Below are 19,820 nucleotides of genomic sequence, written 5' to 3' on the forward strand. Positions count from 1 at the left end.
AAAAGGTTGGAGACCACTGTTTTAAATAGTCAGTTGAAGATGAGGTGTGGTGCTGATTATTAACATGAGATAGATTTATTCATTAAAACGATGGTTTGCTAAAGTAGGTATTCATACCTCTTGAACTCTTAAATGTTATTACAGTACAACAACAAACTTCAGATTCGATTCAGTTGCCCAGACTGAGTGTTTTCTGGATTCTGTTACAACTGCTAATGTTTCAGGTTATGTCTCTACCAGCTTTGCAAATCTAGAGACTAACATTTTTTCCCCATTTTTCTTTTTAAAGTCAAATTCAGTGAGATTGGATGAAGAGCACCGATTAAAAACAACGATAATATTATATAACAATATATTCCTAGTTCAATTTAAGTTTGGACTTTAACGGCACCCTCCGTAACATAATCTGAATTTATACTGACGTTACATCACAGACAGATGGACTCTTTTACCCGATTAGGTGTGTAATACATGGAATGAGTTACCCGACAATTTTCAGATGATCGATTAGGGAAAATTACACTTCACGGTGATGCTGCTCATTGATCATTAATCACATAAGATCCCTACTTCATGCCAGGTTAAGTGAAGCGAAAGTGAATAAGCACATTATTGTTGAGGCGGCAGCTGTTTCTCTGAAAGCCTAACTGAACCTGGATCTAGAAAGTGTTAGTAAAATAAAATGCATTTATGCATCTCTTTAGACATATGCCTCAATGATTAAATTGATTCTTCACCTACCTTATAATTCCCAGCGCAAGTTTACATAAGCTGCAAATCAAATTTGGCTGTACTTTTCTTTTGCCGTGGCGGAGGTGTTGCAGTCTGCTGGGTGGAGAGCTGAGCAGGGCCAGCGGTGTAGCTGGGGATCTGTGGGTAAATATTTTGACAATATGGAGGGGGTCTCCCTATGTCATTCTGAAACCCCGAGTTGTCGTAAATATGTTCGCTTCCCACATTGAGTGCTAACTTGTTCAGGAATAATCCTGATCGCTTCAGTCTAAAGCCTCTTAAATGGGGCTTCCTATATACAAAACCTACCTGATTGTTTTGCATACTGAAGCTGGTTTTACTGCTCTGGAGCTAAATCTGCAAAAGATAAAATTAGTTTTTCAAACATAAAAAAATGTTAATTAGCTTGAGATTATAGAACAAAATTCACTGAAATTCTTTAGAAGATAAAAATCCTACAAAGTCCTCCAGTCTTCCTTCCTCTCACCTTTAGCTCTGCCATTCTGCTCTGTCACATGTTCAGTACTTTTACTCTAGTGGTGGAATCACACCTTCACCTCTGAGCATGCAGAAAAAAAACATGAGCAACTATGGGCCGGTTATTGAATATAAAAAACACTGTTAGTTTATAACTACCGAACAGCTTAGCACCAAATAAATTAAGGATTTGTTGTATCAACCTTCCAGACTACTCGGGCCTTCTGGTTCTAGTCTGCTCTGCATCCACAGAACCAGAACCAAACATGGAGAAGCAGAATTCAGCTTCTATGCACCACAGATCTGGAACACACTTCCAGAGAACTGAAAAACAACTGAAACACTGAGTGCCTTTAAATCAAGGCCCAAAATCCACCTGTTTAATTGCCTTTCATTAGGAGTAGGTGGAACACTGATGAACATCTTTGATGTGTATTTGCTTGATGAGTCTAATGGCATTTAACAAAGTGCAATGCTTATTGCTCGCTTCATAATTGACAATTGTATGACGTTTATTGTGGTGTAAAACACTTTGAGCTGCCATGCTGATGAAATGTGCTACATTTCATCAGTCATGACTGTGTGAAACCCAGTGGTGGACAGTATTTACTTGAATACTGTACTTAATTACACTTTAGAATATCTTTAATTTGGCTATTTATTTTTCAGGCATCTTATGATTTTCATTCCACTACATTTCAAGAGGAAATATTGTATTTTAGACTCATTTCTAGGTAGCTTGTTACTTCTGTTCTAGGAGGTTTATTTTGTTTTTGTTAGACTCCATATATCACAATTGGACCCAGATGAACAATTCAACTTAACACTTTCTCACAGGAAGGCCAGTTACTTATGTAATGGAATCAGGCTGGTACAACAGTTTATACTTACATATTTGAGCTTGTAAAAAAAATAAAAATAAAAACTTTTAAAAACAGCCTTAGATTTTCATTCCCTTTTTCTGTTGAGAACCAATTTTATCACATCTCGTTTTATAGCTGAAAAGTGTCAAAAAAAGAAAAAAAATCCACCTCTAGTGGCAGGCTTATAAATTACAACATGAGTACCTTTAAGTTTCTTCTTGAAGGTCAAACCAGCATTGCAGTCAATAACCACACAACACTTTGAAAAACTATTTAATCACATCCTTTCACAGCTTAAATATCAATATTTGATTTTGACAAGACATTCCATCAAACAAGGGAGTGTTTGGAACGTTGGAGTCATGACGAGATCAGGGTTGAGTGTTACGTTTTGTTTGATTAAGGCCCTTGGAACTAAAGTTGTAACAAATGGACTCTTTACAGTCACGTTGATGTCCTAACCATTTGGAGCAACCGGCAACCACACGATGTAAAAGCTGAAAAAAGGCTCAGCTTTTTTCCCTACAACTTCTGGATGAGGATGGAAGACGCGCCGCCTCCTCCGTTGCAGATTCCTGCGAGTCCGTACTGACCAGACTTCAGGTTGTGCACCATGTGACCCACGATCCTCGCCCCAGACATCCTGAAAAATTCGAGCAGGTTAGTTTTGCTGGTTTTGTAAATGCAAAAGGAAGACGTTTTCTTCTGTCTCAAAAGGTTTGATTATCAAAAATAGACAAAAAGTTCCTTCTTTGATCAGCAAGTTTTAGAGTTTAACAAGCTGTCATCTTATTTTGAATGAAAAGCAGAACTCCAGGCCAAAGAGTTGGTACAATACTGCCATCTTGTGGTGACATCAAAACATGACAATTAAGTTGACATAAAAAAACAATAAACAAATACAATCAAAAATGCTCCATTCATTCCATTTGGAAACTGTGGATGAGCTGAAACTATCAGGATGATTTAGCTGTCAATTGAGAATTACCTCATCAGTTTCTCTTCCTTTACAATATAAACATATCAACAGAAGGTGAACAGATCCTAAGGTTGGTGTTGTGTGGAACCAGAAGCTGGTTTACTGTATTTTACACATTCTGGATCACCATCCCCACCGTTGCACGTTTCTCTTTGACCTCTTACCCAATCGGGTGTCCCAAAGACACAGCTCCTCCGTTGACGTTGACTTTTGCCGGGTCGATGTCGAGCATTTTGATGTTGGCCAGCACAACCACGCTGAAGGCTTCGTTGATCTCCCACATGGCGATGTCCTCCTTCTTCAGGCCAGCTGCGTCCAGAACCTGCAACCACAGGAGTATATTTTCTGTTTAAAGTTGCATAATGATTTTTCTCCGTTTAATCTTGAATCTGACAAATCATGTTCTCTTTTGCATGTTTGTCTTTTTAGTGCAGATTTACAGTGAATACATAAACATCCAGTTTACGTATAGAAATATAAAAGGCAATTCTATCCAATCGTTTGAACAAATTTCATCTCAAATGCAAACAGTTAAATTTGATCAAAGTCATCAATCAATAAAATCAAATGTTTTCTTATTTTTAAAAGCCTGTTTGAAATAAATCCAATTATTTCCTTGGCTTCCTTCGTCTTGTTATGATCTTGTGACGATGCTGTTGGTCAATAACTTTAAAAATCGAACCACAGACGGCAGCGTCCATTATTACCACCATAAATGGTGCGCTGCTGTGTGATTGCTACGTTCTTCTTCTGCTCATGCAGACTTTGAGGTTGTAAACCGTTCAAAAAGAACGCTTGAGCTTAAATGCTAGAAAGAATGCTCACACTAGAAAATGAGATTAGCTAACTCCACCTTCCACCCACCTTTGGTACAGCGTACGCCGGAGCAATGGGGAAGTCAATGGGTGCAACTGCTGCATCAGCGAAAGCTATGAAGAAAGAAGAATAAATTGTGGATCATCAGAGCTGCGAGTTTGATAGATAATCACTTCAACTTGCTGCGTTTTCTGTGTTTGGCACCTACAGACGATCCTAGCCAGCGGCGTGACATTGAGTCTCTTTGCGGCGTCTGCCGTCATCAGAACGAGAGCGGCTGCTCCGTCGTTCAGTGTGCTGGCGTTAGCTGCCGTCACCGTGCCTGAAAAGAAGCAGAACGTATTAAAGATTCAGTATGTAACTTTTCTAAAAATATGCTTTTTCCTTATTTGTTAAAATTATCCTTATGTTGTGACAATATATTATGAGAAAAATAATCTGTGGAAAAATTTTGCTACTTCCCGCTATTGCTGTCTGTAGAAATGCACTGCTCCCAGTCAACAACCAATCAGAACCAGGAGGAGGGACTTAGAGCTGCCAGTCAACTTTGTGGACGCACTGCTAAATGAGCTTATAACAGAAAACAACTTACTGTTACAGGAAAACCCATTTCCTGCAACAGGAAGCTATGCTAGCTAGCCTTGGCATCCACAACAGGCTCCGCTGTGCGTGCCGTAGAGAGGCACGCACACATACATGACTGACAGTGCCAACACCCAGCTCCAGACTCTGATTTTACAAATATGTATAAAAAAAAATAAAAAATTATAGAAATTACATACTGCAGCTTTAAATGAAAGAAGTCCAACTGAACATTAACTAGTCAGCCAAAATCAGGCCTGTTCTGCCTGTACGCATATCGGTTATGATCTTTACCGTTCTCTTTCTGGAAGACTGCCTTCAGTTTGGGCACTTTGCTGAAGTCCACCCTCCTCCACTCCTCGTCCTCGGACACCACCACGTCTGGTTTCCCTACAGAACCACAGAAACATCAGCCCAGTGGAACTTAACCGGCACGTCCTGCAGAGAGCAGTGCTCTCTGGGCGCTCCTGTACCTCTCTGTGGAATGCTGACTGGGACGATCTCCTTGGCCAGCACGCCGGACTCATGCGCCGCTTTGCTGCGGCTGTAGGAGTTGATGGCGTAGGCGTCCTGCTCCTCTCTGCTGATCTTGCACTGTTTTGCTGTGTTCTCTGCACAGTTTCCCTGTGGAAGATGCACACGGCAGTGTTGTGGTGCTGCGAAAAACCACAGATTGAGACGATTTTGCTCCAACAGTTACCATGTGGAACTTGTTGTAGACGTCTGTGAGGCCGTCCTTGACAATGAGGTCCTCCATCCTCACGCCTCCGTAGGGTGGTGTCTCTCTGGCCATGACGTACGGCACGTTGGACATGCTCTCCATGCCTCCTGCCACCATAACATCCTGAACACACACACACACCCAAACATGTTTTTATTCTGAAACTCTGCAAAGGATTTACAATCTTGTTGCAGAATATCAGATAGTGAAGCTGAAGCTCAAAAGAAAACAGACAAAACAAAAAAAAAGTGGTTAAAAATGGACTTTGTTGCTTTTAGCCTCACTTGTATTACCTGATGTCCACACATTAGACTCTGCGCCGCCAACATGATGGACTTCATCCCAGAAGCACACACTTTGTTGATGGTTGTTGCTGGTGTCCCAATTGTCAAACCTGGAACAAAAACATGAAAAAAATTTTCATTTCCATTAGTTTGATAAACTCAACTAGTGGCGTCTCCTTTGATTTTGAACATCGGTCGATATCTGTACCTGATCCGATACTTCAAAAATACATTTAAAAAATCAAAAGTGAATAAACATATTTGCGATATATTGCAATTTTTTTTATTGTATCCACCTTATTTATCATTTAACTACACCGAGGTTGTGCAAGTCAGACACAAGTACTTTTTTTTGTTACTGTGCAAGTTTCGGTTAAAAACATTTAGCAACATGAAAAGCTATATTTACTGTAATCTAACATATCGGGATGTATCGCAAAGATAAAAATAGAAACTATATAAAATTTGACAAAAATAAATAAATAAATACTGCAGAGTAAGGGCACCATTTCAACATCTAAACTGGACAGTTATTAGAAATAACTGAAGTCTTTTTTTTCTCCTTCATTTTAGTTTTTGTTCCCAGTTTTACAAGAAAAGCACCAACATGACCTTACCTGCCCCCAGCAGGGCCTGTCGTGTGGGAGCCTGACCCTCCCCCGCCTGAAGCACGTTGCCCATGTAAACTTCCTTCACCTCTTCAGGAGAAATTCCTAAGGAAACAAAGTCAACTCATCATCTTGTTTCAATTGAGCAATCTTTGTTTCACTTTAAAATAAAAACAAAAACATGCACCAAATTTTGGTGCAAACTTTCATTCTCCTGTTATTGTAAAGCTTAGACCTACTCATGTAGATTTTAATCGGTTCTTCTTTCTTTTGGGGAACAATAATTTACGAAGATGTAAAACGGTGTTCTTTATTGCTTGTCATTTAGATTAAAAGCAAAGGGAGACAGATGTTACAGTAAAACATCTGTTAGATATTTAAAACAACGCATAGAATGCTAATGCCGCTTGTAGTCATCTGACTTGACTTAAAATGAAAGAGCAAATGTTTACAATCCAAAAGTTTGGTCAGGTAACAAAAAAGAAACTCTGGCAATGTTGGGTTTTTGTCATATTAATGATCCCTGTTCGTTTACAAAGATTTTTAGCAAACTTCTCACAAACATGTCAAATCAGGCTTTAGACGGAGCCAACTGTGTCGACACACCTGCTTTCTCTATGGCTCCTTTAATAGCAACAGAGCCCAGTTTGGTGGCTGGAACTGCTGCCAGGCTGCCTCTGAAGGAGCCCATTGGAGTTCGCACAGCGCTGACGATGACCACTTCCTGTAAACACGCAATTTTTTTGTTTCGTTATTTTTTTTTTACATAAAACTGACAGACAGTTTTCTATTAAAAGTGTGATCCAAACACAGCTTGTTTACGATGCTTATACGGGTACTTACATTAAGCGTAGGCCGTGATGTGTAGGTTCTGGCAAAGTAACTGTGAGCCTACAATGACAAGACCGTAGAAAATATGACAATTCAAACAATTCATGAAGGATGCATTTGAAGACTTGTTTTGTAAACGTGAGGTTGCAAACATAAAAAATGTCTGCTATAAGGCTTTACTCGGGTGAACTAAGGCGACTTGGACATGTACGAACTTTTTGTCAGATAAGCCAAAACAGTGATGAAAAAAATAAGCATTTTAAAATCTAAAAATGACGGCTCAAAAATGAAATAATTATGGAATATTTTTACTTAAAAGTAAAGTAATCAAAAAATTTTTTAGAGAAGTGATGTTGAGCTAAACTTAAAAAGGAGCTTTAATTTAAAAAAAACCCAAACATCCATTTTGCAAATTCTTTTAGGACATCACAGCAAGGTTAAAAAGATGAAAGAAAATTTAGTCTATTCTCAGCTATAACAAGATTTGGGTGACTCTCTGAAAACAAACACTTTCTTTGTTCAGGCTAAATAAAATTTATTTAGAGCTGGCTTGGCTGCACTAAAATCTGTCTTTGACAAAAAAAAATTGGTGTAGAAATCTCATATTATGATACACAAAAAAAACGAAAGTAAATGATTTTAAAAAATGCAAATACTTTTTGTTGTACCAGTTATTTTGGTTTTGTGGTCTTGTTGAAGCTCTCAAACATAAAAACAAGTGTGTATTTCTTTAGATCCGCAACAAGTTGCTCTGAATTTTCCAAGTTCTTCCAAGCTTTTATTGAGCAGTAAACAAACAGAAGGGGAAGACGTGCAGCAAATGGGCCGACACCGGGAATCGATCCCAGGACAACCGAGTCGAGGACTACATACTGCGCGCTCCAATGTATGAGACTAATACAAACTCGCTGATGGAGGCCGTCTCTGCATGCAAACGAGTGGGCAAAATCAGAATCTGAAAACATTTCACGGAACACGTCTCTAATTCATTCATTTTTCTTTTACGATTGGAGTTTTCTCACAATACCTCTGTTTTCAGAGTAGGTGTGACGCCGAACAATGTCCGGGAATGTGGCGTTGCTCTCTCTGTTGTTGATATCGGAGCTGGAGAGACGAGAGCGGAACAGAACTGGGAAAAACCTTCTGTTTGTTGGCAGCTTGATTTTGCCCTTTTGTGTCTCATGCTTCGCATGTGTGATTCCACTGCCTTGATTCCCATCGTTCCGAGTTTGAAAAATTTCTTGCACAAAATACAACGTGCTACGTACATATTCGCTGGTACCGGTCGCAGCCACGTTGAAAAATTTTGGTTGAACAGCCAATTTTCGTTGAATTTACACTTTCCCATTTGGTCCAGGATAAAAACAACCACTGCTCCTGCTACAAGAACGATGTGCATCTGCACTGAGAGTCCCGCCCGCAACAACATCGCTTTTATTGGTTCCTCTAACGGGATCGCGTGACGTTAGGAGAGGCATTAACCATTGAAAAAAAAAAATAAAAATAAATGTCAACAGTTATTTTAATATTTGAGACGAATCACAACAATTAAATTAAATTTACGACATGTTTACATTTTAATATCAATTACGGCTTTATTTTTAAATTGATGAACCGCGGGAAACCTGGCACTTAACATTTATCTCTGTAATCCTTTAGCACAATTTAAATCGCATTTTCTCGCGGGTCAAATTTGTACAATTCTTCACCTGTAATCTGGGGCCAGAGTGGGTAAAAGGTGATCCAGATTTACTAAATACTATGAAATATCCCTTTGTCAAGAGCCACATGCGAAGCTTAGAATGGCATTCCAACTTTACCGGTTGTATTACCGAGATCAAAACTTATTAATAGAAGCAATGCTGTGGCTTTGGATAAAATGCATGACGGTTGTGCCATAGAGCTAGCAGCAGAAACTATATACAAGTAAAAGCAGCTCTGCAGCCCTATTGCAAAGTAACGCTAAGTTTTATGCTAAGTAAGTGGACAGTGGCAGTTTACTTATTAGCAGTATATGGCTTATTTATTGTTTTTATGAGTGCTATGATTCACGGTGAACCTAAATAACATAATGACTCTTTTTGCTGCTGTCAAACTGTTAAAGTTTGGCCAAGGACGCTTCTCAAACAGTAAACGCTTAGCACAGCTGCTCCAAGTTACGGCCTTCTGTTGCTATAGAGGTGCTAAAATGACTTTATTTTTGGCTAATATGCGATAAACTTTATCGTCATTCTCACTGTGACTTACCAGGCGCCTACACGTCCGAGTCTGCACGGTTAATAGTCTGCCGGAGGACATTTTAGCCTCAAAGACAAAACAAAGCAGGAGAGTTTCACCTTCAGTCAAGCAGCAGACTGCAAAGGGTTAAGAAAACAGCAGCCAGTACAGAGAGGGGTGTGTTTCGAAGACGTCATCAGTTGCTTGGCATTATGGTTGTTGTAGTTTAATCACAGTATGTTTCTGTGCATTTAGAATCGCTGTTCATATTGGACACGTCGACACACGAAGGAAACAAAAGAATGAAAAGAAATAAAAAGGGACAAGATGAGAAATAGGTGCTCCATTTTACCGAAACATACAGAATATAATTGCTTATATTTTATTTTGGTTTTCAGGAGTATCTGAACCCTTTCGCAAGCTTTTGATGAGAAGCAGCAAGCTCAATTCGTCAGCCCTGCAGGCTTCCCTCCACCCCCCAAGTTTTTTTTAATGAGGAAAATCCAATTTTTTTTTTTAGAAGTTGCCAGACTTATTATGTGTGGGTTTTTCTGTTTGTTTGTTTTTTGTCAAGAAGACCTTATTCTGCAATTGACAGGTGGGCACCTGTGGAATGTTTTTCTATTCCAGAGGTTTACAACTTTCATAATCCAAAGAGTAATTTTTTTCCCTCAGTCCAACTAACTAAAACTCTTTTAGAGTCGTAAATGTTACACGACCCTTGGAAAAAAGAGAGAAAGAGAAGCGGCATTCAGCTTCTACGCACCACATATCTGGAACAAACTTCCAGAAAACTGTAAAACTGCTGAAACACTGAAACTGCTGCATGTCAAGTAACTGGGCTTTTATTACTAATCAAATAGCTGATTTTTCTTGGAAAATTAATAATATATGTATTTTTTTCTAATAAGTATAAACTTATGTTGCATGTAGTATGCAATATGTTTGCACATTACAAAAAAAACAAACACCTATTTCGTCTGGGGACGCCTCCACCGATCTAGGAAAAGAGAAATGCTTTGGAGTGAAGTACAGAGGGCGCTATGAGACCAAAAAATGTGAAAGAACCTTTCTGCTGATGCCGTTGTTTCATCTGTTGACTCATTTGATATTTACCTCAAACAGTTAAAACTGGCACTGAATTCTTTGGAAGGCATCACATCTTATATTTCCATAATTTCCTCATTTACCAGCTGCACACAGTGGAGAACACGATGAAGACTTGTACATACACGGCAGTGCTTCTCAAGCATCTGTCTTCATCTTGAACCGTGTCAGATTTCTGTGGGTGTTTTATTGGAAATGTCTGTGAATCACCAACGCAAAGTAGTACGATGTTGTCAAGTGGAAGAAAAAGGATATATTTTACTTGAATTTTTACTAGTAAAATGGTTTGCATTTGCTTTTAGCTCACTCTGCTTATACCCCTAAATAAAAATGTAGGAATGTTCTTGTGAAAAGAAAAGATGACCGTAAAATTTCGAATGATGATTCTTTATTCACACATTCATTGGACAAATAATGGTTTCAGCTCCAACTAGGTGATGACATTTTTATTTATTTTTTGGTTATTTTTTTAATTCAGAAGAGTGTATGCCTAAATTTTATTCCACTACCTCTACATGAAGTACATTGTTAGATAAGATGAAAAGCTACGTAATGCCAAAAATAAAGCGCCTTAAGCTAATTACAGCCAAGCAGGTAGGTGTTCTTCAGCACATTTAGCAACTTCCCGCTCCACAGGTCATACATGTACATTCCGCTGTAGTACTACAGCAGTTAGCCCCGTGACTCAGAAAACAAAACTTGACAAATGAGCATTTGTACAAATTTAAAGTATAGATAATATTCCCTTAGATGTTAATGCCAAAGCTATATTCACCTTTTTTCTCGGTGGCTGCTGCCACCTTGTTCCTCATTCCTCATTTAAGCACTAACCATAAAGCGACTGGATGCCTCTGACATCATCTTGGGGCAGAACAAAGGTGTTGGGGTCTTTGTATGAGTACAGAGGGTACATGAGAGCAGAGCGATCGTTAGAGTGGGACAAGCCCAGAGAATGGCCGAACTCATGGGCAGCAACCAGGAAGAGGACGTAGCCTACAGGAGAAAAAATACATAATGAAACAGTCAGCTTGGCCATTTTCCACAAAGAAAACAAAGTCCCTTCCCAAAATAATGTATAACTGACCGACTTACCTCTTCTTGAACTAAATGTGAAGGTCTCATCATCATCAAAGTGAGCGTCTCCTCCGATGTCAGGGGAAGGAGCAAAGGCGTGGGCAAGAGTACCGCTAGGCCCGTCAAAGGGGTAATAATCACCATGTGCTGCTTGCAAAAAGTGTCTGATTAGTTTGCAAACCTTGTTTGATACAACCTTTTCAAACATGTTTAATGTTTCAACAATGACATGACTGAATCTTTGTTGTGAATAGTAGTACACAGCAAAGTCTGCAAAGAAATGCTTTGCTGTTTTAGTTTCTCCCTTTTGATGGAGCCACTAAGGATGTAATCTTACTCCCTGTGAGACTCTACAAGAAAACACTCACATTGGCGAGCAAAGGAGATCATGATGTCAGCCGTGCCACTGGTAAGTTTTGTGAACCTCAGAGGAGTGACTTTGGCCCAAACCTCTAGAGCTCTTCGAATGGAGTCATCCACCTCTGCCTGAGACATATCAGGGGTGTAATTCACAATCCTGTTTTACAAAAACATCAGTCAGCCACATCAGTACCATGGTGGGTATGACATATTTTACTGTACAGGTCCTCTTCAGACCATCCACCTGTATGTGATGGTGTTTTTTTTCCATTTGAGGCCGTCTCCAAAAGTCGAATATCGGGCAATGTTTTCATCTGCGACTCCACAGCGGGGCTTCTTCATCACCTCCAGAGTGTCGTCGTCCAGAGTGCCCGTTATCCGGAGACCAAAGAATTTCTGCATCTCACTCAGCTTCTTGTTCATTGGGTTGGCTCCTTTCCGAAGTGACGGGTTTTTCTCCTCTGTCAGGTTGAAGAATCTCTTCAGGTAACCCTGTTAAAGGAGACAACACAACTCAATGTGAAGTCAATGAAACTGAAGGAATTGTCCAGGACAGAAAACAAAACATACCTTTGCAAAACTTTCATCTTGCACTGTTATTTTGGAGACAGGCACACAGTAGACTGCGGCTGCAAAGCTTAGTACCACGTATACCCCAAGAGCCTTCATCCTTCCTTCCTGAGTTGGTTGGTAGTGATACGCACTGGAGTCAGCTGTTATATAGGGTGGATGGTTTTGGGGAGTAGGCAGGTTAAGCAACCATCCTCTTGGGACAGAGGCACAGGAAGCATTGCATGGATAAAAAGGGATCAATGGATCAGAGGAGAGGAAGATAAGTCCTCTGTAATTAGGACAAGACGTCATATAACAGTGGCATGACAAGACTGATAGCTGAAGTAAATATAATGTCATGATTAAGTCGGTTAAATAGTATTGTGAAACAGCCAGTAACTTGTACTATATAGATTTCCTTGAAATATTGATGTAAAACTAAATTGATGATTTGAATACCTTTTACTTTGATTTTAGTTTGTATTTGAATATGTTTCTAATTAAAATCACAGATTATTTATACCAAAGGCATTGCCTTCAGTTACATTGACCTCTGTTTGCCCTTCCTTGAACACCCTGTTGTTTTGTAACAGGTTTTGCGCAGTTGACATGCAAACCTGGAAACACACCATGAATGCATCACAAAAACCTGTCTTTGTGTCAGGTGCTCTTTTAATCATCTGCTCCATGTAGGTCGATGCCGGGAATCCAAAGATCTTCACTCACAAATGTCTACTCCTGCCCTGAGGCTCCTGGTTCTGCCCATAAGTCACTGATGGAGTCTGCGCGCTAATCTGTACAAGCTGGGTCATGCCGTGAACAAAAGGAGCCCTACAGTCTACACATTTTAAAGTTTACCATAAGTCAAACCACAATTTGAGTCCTGATGGTTGTAGTGCAACTGCTGCAACCTGAAAAAAATATAATATGAATGTATGCTGTAAGGCACTGTGTGCTATCTGGGTACATTGTGCACAAAATAATTAAAGTTTAGCAAAGTTCTCTCCAGTTATCACTATTTAACTGCAGTTTTCCATCAATACGTCATAAAATCCTGCATCACAAAAGAACACCCCATTGTAACACCTCGATCCTTTTGTCCCAGACTGCATCGCGGTTACTGTTTCATAACAGTGGACACCGGGAGGGGCAGGATTGTCTACATTGTGTAAAACGTCTCAGTTCTGATTGAACAACACATGTAAACACGCTGTGTTGAAACTGCAACCCAATGAGCTGACAGACGTTCATGCTGCTGTGATACATACATCTTCTGTGGTCTACAACAAAATCTGTCATTTCTTTGACTATTTTTGATGAAGTGATGAAACTCTTGTCCGTCTATCAGTCGTGTCTTGGCGTCTTATTTTAGCCCCACTACTCATTCGTCACCAATTGTGACTAATGATATCAGGAATTAGATCCTCACAGAGAAATACCCCTCCCACACAACATTATTCAGCTGTTTTTCTTTTGTTCAACACAATCCTTAAACATAAAGAAAATATGACTAATTGTTGGATTAAAATAATAACACCAACACCTGTTTGAATCACAACAAGATGTACAAAACGTAAACCTATAAGTTTCATTGATGAGATATCTGGAGTAATTAAAATAAAAGCATGTATTTGAATCGAAATCATGGCTCCACAGGTCTTGGTGAAGCTGTGTTGGTCAAGGCACTAGATTGCTGATTTCTCCAACATGTTTATGATTGTGTCATGATGGAAAGAAATGCACTGCATGTATGGAAAGAGAGACGACAGAACTTACGGTGACAAACTGGTTGTATCGTGTGTAGTTGAAGTATGACCGTCTGAATCATCATTCCTGAAACTGCATAAAAATCATTGGTAACTGTTTATCCTTTGACCTTGAAGATTCAGAACAACAATAACCAATGGAGAGTTAATACCACACACACACACACGCACACGCACACACACACACAAATGTACTAACATTTACGAGTTTGTATTCCTATCTTTATTAGGAAATTGTTTTGAGTTAATTTTACTTGCGTAGTGTAATTCAAACCCTCACAAACAAAATTCATATTTCAGCCCTCACACCAACCTCCAAACCAAAAAATAGTTTTCCACCTCAATGGAAAGTGATTTTAAAACAGAAAATGTTTTAAAAAGGTAACAAAAACCGTAAAGCACAAATTTGCATTCATGCATCATTCAGTATCAAACCGACATGCTAATATTAACATCTCATAAAAATAAGTTCTTCAAATATTTGTGAAAGATATGTAAGATCCAAAACCTCACAATGCTAAAAGTATGTGATGAACCAGATTCTTCTTTTTGATATGTTTTCCTCACAGAAAGCATCTTCCTCACTCTTTGTTATGTCTTCCCATAATATAGACGTTGTTATGTCTGTGTTACGGGGAATCAGATCATTTTCCTAGACATCTCTATCATATATTTACCCTTCTTCTGGATTTAAATGTAAGAAATATGCAGTACAGACCAAAAGTTTGGACACACTTTCTAATTGAATTCAATGAGAAGGTGTGTCCTTCCTATATATATATAATATTCAATATTCTGGACCTTTTTCATATTTCATTACAGTGCAACAAACTTCAGTTTATTTTATTGTGATTGTACCAACACAAAGAGGCACAACAGACGTAAACACATAATTGTGTGAAGAATTTTTTTTCTTTTTTTCCCACAAATCTAAAGATTATGTTTGTTTAACAAATTTTCATTTTGAGCAACAACCTGTTCAGAAAACGTACAACAGAAAACAGTAAACTATCATAGAACAAAGTTAAAAAAAAAATCAAAATAATTACAAAAGTTTTCAGTTCTTTTTTCTGCTGCAGTGAGATCAAGCAAAATTCTCCTCTCTTTGATATTTACCATTTCTTGACTTTCTTTCTTATCTGCAGATTTACAAGTATATAAATTACCTACAGTAACCAGCAGTAGGAATGATCTCAGAGTGGAAAATCTAAATAAAACTCCCCACAGCATTATTTACTTCACCTTTTCTTCAGAGCCACCATGAAAAAATTCCCGCTCTCCTTCCCCTTCAGTCGAGCAAAGTTATGCAATCTTACAACCACAGCATGCATGCACAGGATCTGGACTCTGGTACAGGCTTAAATTACTGTGACAGGCTGAATACTCTGGCATGAAAGTAAAGCTGAACGAGACCATAACCTGAAATCAGCCAGTCTCAGCTCTGCAGCTTGTAATTTGACGAATAAAAGGGTTTCTTGTGGTTTCTGTGGTTGTGTAATCAGATGAGTCCTGATTGTAGAACCCATCCCCATTTATTCACCCCAACAAGAGAAAAAGACCAGAAAACCAGAAGCGTTTTCTCACTGACTGTTTCTGCTGGTTAAATTACCTGTAATAACACAGCATGTAAACGACTACAACCTAAAGCTTCTTCCAGCTGAGTAGCGCAACCCTCCCCCACCTGTTGCTGTGAGATACAATTTAGCTGACTGAAAGAACAAAGAAGCGTTTTGGATCTAAAAGTGAAACAATCTAGAAAAACACTGGGATGTTGTTGCATCATCGATGCATATAACAAATGTACGAGATGTGTTTTATTTCATCTGTCATTTTATTCTTATTACTTTTTTGTGCATACATTCAAATAGTGCTGGAAGTGGGACATACAAAAACACTTCTTTTACAATTTGATTTGATTTATTTACACAGAAACATAAATAGCAACACAAACAAAGCAGTTACAAATAACACAAATGTAATACACTGTCATTAAAAAAAATCCACATTAATAGAATACAACAGGACGGATTATATTCCTAAGGTGTGGGACAACACAACAACATAAAAAGGTTTTATTATTGTTATTATAAATTATGGATGTAATTTTAGCATGAATTGAACCTTCCTTGGTTTTCTTCAAAAGCTGATCTAGTAGTTGTTGCAGGGCAGGAAGTAGCTGTTTCTCAGCAGACGCAGCATCTGCCCCGTCCTCAACCTGAACTCATACATGTAGGGACCACTGTAGAGGTAGGTGAAACCTGCAGAGCACAGATGATAAGTGTTAGTGAGGAAAAAGGAACTAGATTGGACAGAATCACTGCAGTCATTTAGTCACTTCATTAATCACGTGCTTTTGGAAGCAACTCACCTCTGTGCTGTAAAGCTGCTGTAACCTTCCTGGTCATTCCAGAGAAGGTTTCATCAACTCGCTTTGGGAATCCTGAGTCCATCGTCTTTGTAGTCTCATCATAGCTGAAAAGGAAGAAACAGAGAGAATAAGTATTTCTCCTCAAAACAGCAGGAAACACTTTGGTTGTGTGCAAACTACGAAAAAAAAGAATCCAAGAGAAGCAAATGGACAGCAAACTCTGTTGGACTGCTCTTCAAATGTAAACATTTCACCATTAATTTCTGGTCTTTCTTGAACACACCTGTAGTAATTTCTGCCAACGAAGAACAGAGTCTTGCCAGTCTCTGGGTCATTGAGGGCCGCATCGACTTTCTTGACTTTCTTCGGCAAACCAAAGCTGGAAATCGATTTGGGATAATCCTGTACCAGATCATAGCCACTGAAAGCCCAAACTTGACGATCTGTCAAGGAAAAGTTTAAAGTAGTTATTTGGGTGAAGGTATTTGAGTAGTGTATAAAAATACCATCAGTCAACAAAGACAGAAATCAAATACCTTTAAAGAGAAAGACTCTGTCTGACTGCTGACTCTCGTAAGCAGCATCAACACTTTCAGGGGCGTCGGGCCAGAAGTTTGCTATGAGAGTTTGATCAGGGATGAAACGCTGAGGGTGGATACGCCAGAAGAATCTGAAAAAAGACAGAGAAACTTAAAACACATCTTGGAGCCGTTTTTTTGCAAGATAAATAGTTGACTCCAGCTGGCGTTATTGGAGACTTAAGTTTCTACTCTACCCGTTCTTGAAGAACAGCATCTCTCCTCGTAGTGTGGCAACAGCATCCAAGACCAGGGAGGAATCACAGGCATCAGGAGTGGGGACAGCAGTTGGTCCAGGAGGAATTGGATCCTCGTTTTTGCCTGAAAAAATAGATGGTATATAACATCACACCTCAAGACTTATGGAGAGGTTCTTGAACAATTTTAGTCTAAGCTAGTTTGTTCAAACATGGATTTTATGATACTAACCATAAAGCGACTGGATGCCTCGGACATCATCTTGTGGCAGAACAAACGTGTCTGGGTTTTTGTATGAGTACACAGGGGCCATGAGAGCACCAGGGTCGTTAGAGTGGGACAAACCCAGAGAGTGGCCAAACTCATGGGCTGCAACCATGAAGAGGACGTAGCCTAGGAAACGGAGGATGAGTTACACCTCTTGTAGTTTAAATGAGGTAGGAAGGGCTGAGAGAGTCACTGACAATGTAAAGAACAAACCTACCTCTGTTAGAGCGGAAGGTGAAGGTCTCATCTTCATCAAAATGGGCGTCTCCTCCGATACCAGTAGAAGGAGCGAAAGCATGGGCAAGAATACCGTTAGGGCCGTCAAAGGGGTAAAAATCACCATGTGCTGTTAGAAAGGACATTTTCATTAAGATTGAAACAATCAATGACATCCAAACAGAAAGCATAAAAAAAGAGTTTGATACTCACCACCACGACCAAAGGAGATCATGATGTCTGCTATGCCACTGTAAATCCTTGTGAATCTGAGGGGAGTAACCTTGGCCCAAACCTGAAGAGCTTTCTCAATGGATTCATCTACCTCTGCTGCAGACATGTCTGGTGTGTAGTTCTCTATCCTGAAGAAAGAAGAAAAATGTTCCACATTAAACCACAGACAGCATCTGTGATTGTACACATCACTGAATAGGTGATCTTCTGAGATCTCTCACCTGTATGTGAGGTCATTCTTGCCCCACTTCAGATTGTTTCCAAAAGTGGAGAACTGAGCAACGTCTACGTCTGGGACGCCACAGCGTGGCTTCTTCATCATGGCCAAGGTGTCAGCATCCAGGTTCCCTGTGATCTGAAGGCCAAAGAATTTTTGCATCTCCATCAGCTTCTTAGTCACTGAGCTGATGGCACTTCTGAACGATGGACCTCTTTCCTCTGTCAGGTTGAAAAATCTCTTCAGATAGTCCTGGTGGAGAGAAAGAACAGAGAGGCTTCAGTCTGTTGCTCTCTTAATTCACATCATTTGTTGAATTAAAAGAGCATTTAAGTTTCTTACTACCCAGTACGTTCAATACACATCAAATGCACATACCTCTGCAAACTGCTCATCCTGCGGTGTGGGCTGTGATACCGGCATGCAGAACACTGCAGCCGAAAGGCTCAGGAGAAAACTCAGCGTGAACGTCTTCATGTTTCCTTGTTGAACTCAACTTGTGTCTCTCAACTCGAGGGAGCCCTTATAAAGAGCCTGGACAGGCTGTGTTGAGTAACTACCTACTTGAAAGAGTGACTCTTGACTCCTTTTATGGGTAGCAGAGGAAGTTTACAGCTGATTGTTCACCCGACACAAAATTTCCCCAAAACAAGACACTGTAATTATGACATGTGCTCTGTGTTGTTGCCACACGTAGTATAGGAGGATTTTTCCTATATCATAAAAAGAAACAAGCATTGTAAATTCATAAGCAATATCGTATTTTTTTTTCAGTGGTTGAAGCTCAATAAAAATAGATTTGTTGATACCAGAAATGAAGGATGCAGTGATGTCAAAGATTTTAGCTCTTCCAGGAAAATGATGCATAATTTTTTTTTGTAAAAACAAAAATAGGTATAATATATTGGAACCCATGATCAGTGGAGCCACCGAAGGTTGGGTTTATTGACCTTCGCAGGGTTTTATTGGTCAGACAACATTGCATGCATTGAATTATTTTATAGTTATGTATGTAAGAGAGGGGAAGACAATGTTCAGCAAGTTCCTTATTATTTATTTATTGTGTTTTTTCTGCTTAGCTGATATTGGGTGTGGGAGGGAGCAAGCTTAGGAGAGAGACCGCTTAAGCTTTTTCTGTGAGATCCAAAAGGTTTCACACCTCAGAATGAGGATATATAATCCATACTCTGGGTTTCCTGCAGTAGCGAGATACCAGGAATCTTGAACTCGTTTGTGGCAGAAACTGGCCCACTACCAAGAGGAGGCAGTACACATTCATTCATAACTTTGGATCACTCCATTGGATGCAGAAGGTTAGAAAATAAACTAGTTTAGTTAGTGGAAAATTTTATTAGTTACATCCAGCAGCTGCCAACAATGCCACCCCTTCTCAACCTAAAAATCACAATCAATCTTGTAAATACTTCCTTTGTTAGGACTTTTTTAACAGTGACATCAACAATGTTTCTCCTGACATTTCAAGTTTATCTCAAAAACTCTAAGTTTTTAAGCTAAACTTAAAAACATGTTTTTCAGGAAACTACATGTTTTTCATATTAAAAACCCCATAAACTCACACTTAGAATAGCGTTTATAATAGTATTTCCAGTTAGAAAACATGCCTACTTCTCCCCATGTCATTGCTCATGTTTCTGCTTAATGTGTGTTACACATGACGTATCCTCATGCTGACTTGTTGCATGTATAATGCCATTCACCATGGCGCAAGAAGATAGAAGACATTTTTACTTTGAAAAATGACAAAATTAGTAA

The 19,820-nt window shown here is 39.3% G+C and overlaps 3 protein-coding genes across 3 annotated transcripts; all 3 read right to left on the bottom strand.

Moving 5' to 3' along the window:
- Positions 1-2,332: 2,332 nt before the first annotated feature.
- On the bottom strand, positions 2,333-9,354 carry acat1 (acetyl-CoA acetyltransferase 1). Its single transcript, XM_044140234.1, has 12 exons — positions 9,141-9,354; positions 6,906-6,953; positions 6,669-6,786; positions 6,072-6,167; positions 5,464-5,564; positions 5,150-5,293; positions 4,923-5,073; positions 4,744-4,839; positions 4,076-4,189; positions 3,916-3,980; positions 3,216-3,373; positions 2,333-2,715 (listed from the first exon to the last, which is right to left on the bottom strand). The coding sequence occupies exons 1-12, from the start codon at positions 9,189-9,191 to the stop codon at positions 2,595-2,597; spliced, it is 1,263 nt and encodes a 420-aa protein (XP_043996169.1). The 5' UTR covers positions 9,192-9,354; the 3' UTR covers positions 2,333-2,594.
- A 1,234-nt stretch (positions 9,355-10,588) lies between these two features.
- On the bottom strand, positions 10,589-12,334 carry LOC122844778 (collagenase 3-like). Its single transcript, XM_044140538.1, has 5 exons — positions 12,222-12,334; positions 11,896-12,143; positions 11,660-11,808; positions 11,310-11,438; positions 10,589-11,210 (listed from the first exon to the last, which is right to left on the bottom strand). Exons 1-5 carry the CDS (start codon positions 12,318-12,320, stop codon positions 11,044-11,046), a joined length of 792 nt encoding a protein of 263 aa, XP_043996473.1. The 5' UTR covers positions 12,321-12,334; the 3' UTR covers positions 10,589-11,043.
- Positions 12,335-15,901: 3,567 nt separating this feature from the next.
- Positions 15,902-18,524, bottom strand: LOC122845024 (collagenase 3-like). The gene is made up of 10 exons (XM_044140978.1): positions 18,426-18,524; positions 18,052-18,299; positions 17,810-17,958; positions 17,598-17,726; positions 17,345-17,506; positions 17,113-17,236; positions 16,874-17,007; positions 16,621-16,780; positions 16,338-16,441; positions 15,902-16,227 (listed from the first exon to the last, which is right to left on the bottom strand). Exons 1-10 carry the CDS (start codon positions 18,522-18,524, stop codon positions 16,118-16,120), a joined length of 1,419 nt encoding a protein of 472 aa, XP_043996913.1. The 3' UTR covers positions 15,902-16,117.
- Between the last annotated feature and the right edge of the window lie 1,296 nt (positions 18,525-19,820).

This window comes from Gambusia affinis, linkage group LG15 (genome assembly GCF_019740435.1).
Source record: "Gambusia affinis linkage group LG15, SWU_Gaff_1.0, whole genome shotgun sequence".
Taxonomy (NCBI): Eukaryota; Metazoa; Chordata; class Actinopteri; order Cyprinodontiformes; family Poeciliidae; genus Gambusia; species Gambusia affinis.

Bases quoted from the DNA above. Each gene is read 5' to 3' on its own strand.
- acat1 (XM_044140234.1), bottom strand. From the start codon at position 9,191: ATGTCCTCCGGCAGACTATTAACCGTGCAGACTCGGACGTGTAGGCGC. The intron at 5,294-5,463 runs GTAATACAAGTG...GTGTGTGTTCAG, and splicing joins GTCTAATGTGTGGACATCAG to GATGTTATGGTGGCAGGAGG. The intron at 5,074-5,149 runs GTAACTGTTGGA...CATCTTCCACAG, and splicing joins TCTACAACAAGTTCCACATG to GGAAACTGTGCAGAGAACAC.
- LOC122844778 (XM_044140538.1), bottom strand. From the start codon at position 12,320: ATGAAGGCTCTTGGGGTATACGTGGTACTAAGCTTTGCAGCCGCAGTC. The intron at 11,439-11,659 runs GTGAGTGTTTTC...TTTTGCAAGCAG, and splicing joins GATCTCCTTTGCTCGCCAAT to CACATGGTGATTATTACCCC. The intron at 11,211-11,309 runs GTAAGTCGGTCA...TTTCTCCTGTAG, and splicing joins CACATTTAGTTCAAGAAGAG to GCTACGTCCTCTTCCTGGTT.
- LOC122845024 (XM_044140978.1), bottom strand. From the start codon at position 18,524: ATGAAGACGTTCACGCTGAGTTTTCTCCTGAGCCTTTCGGCTGCAGTG. The intron at 17,507-17,597 runs GTAGGTTTGTTC...TCCGTTTCCTAG, and splicing joins CACCTTCCGCTCTAACAGAG to GCTACGTCCTCTTCATGGTT. The intron at 16,442-16,620 runs GTGTGTTCAAGA...CTTCCTTTTCAG, and splicing joins GTTGGCAGAAATTACTACAG to CTATGATGAGACTACAAAGA.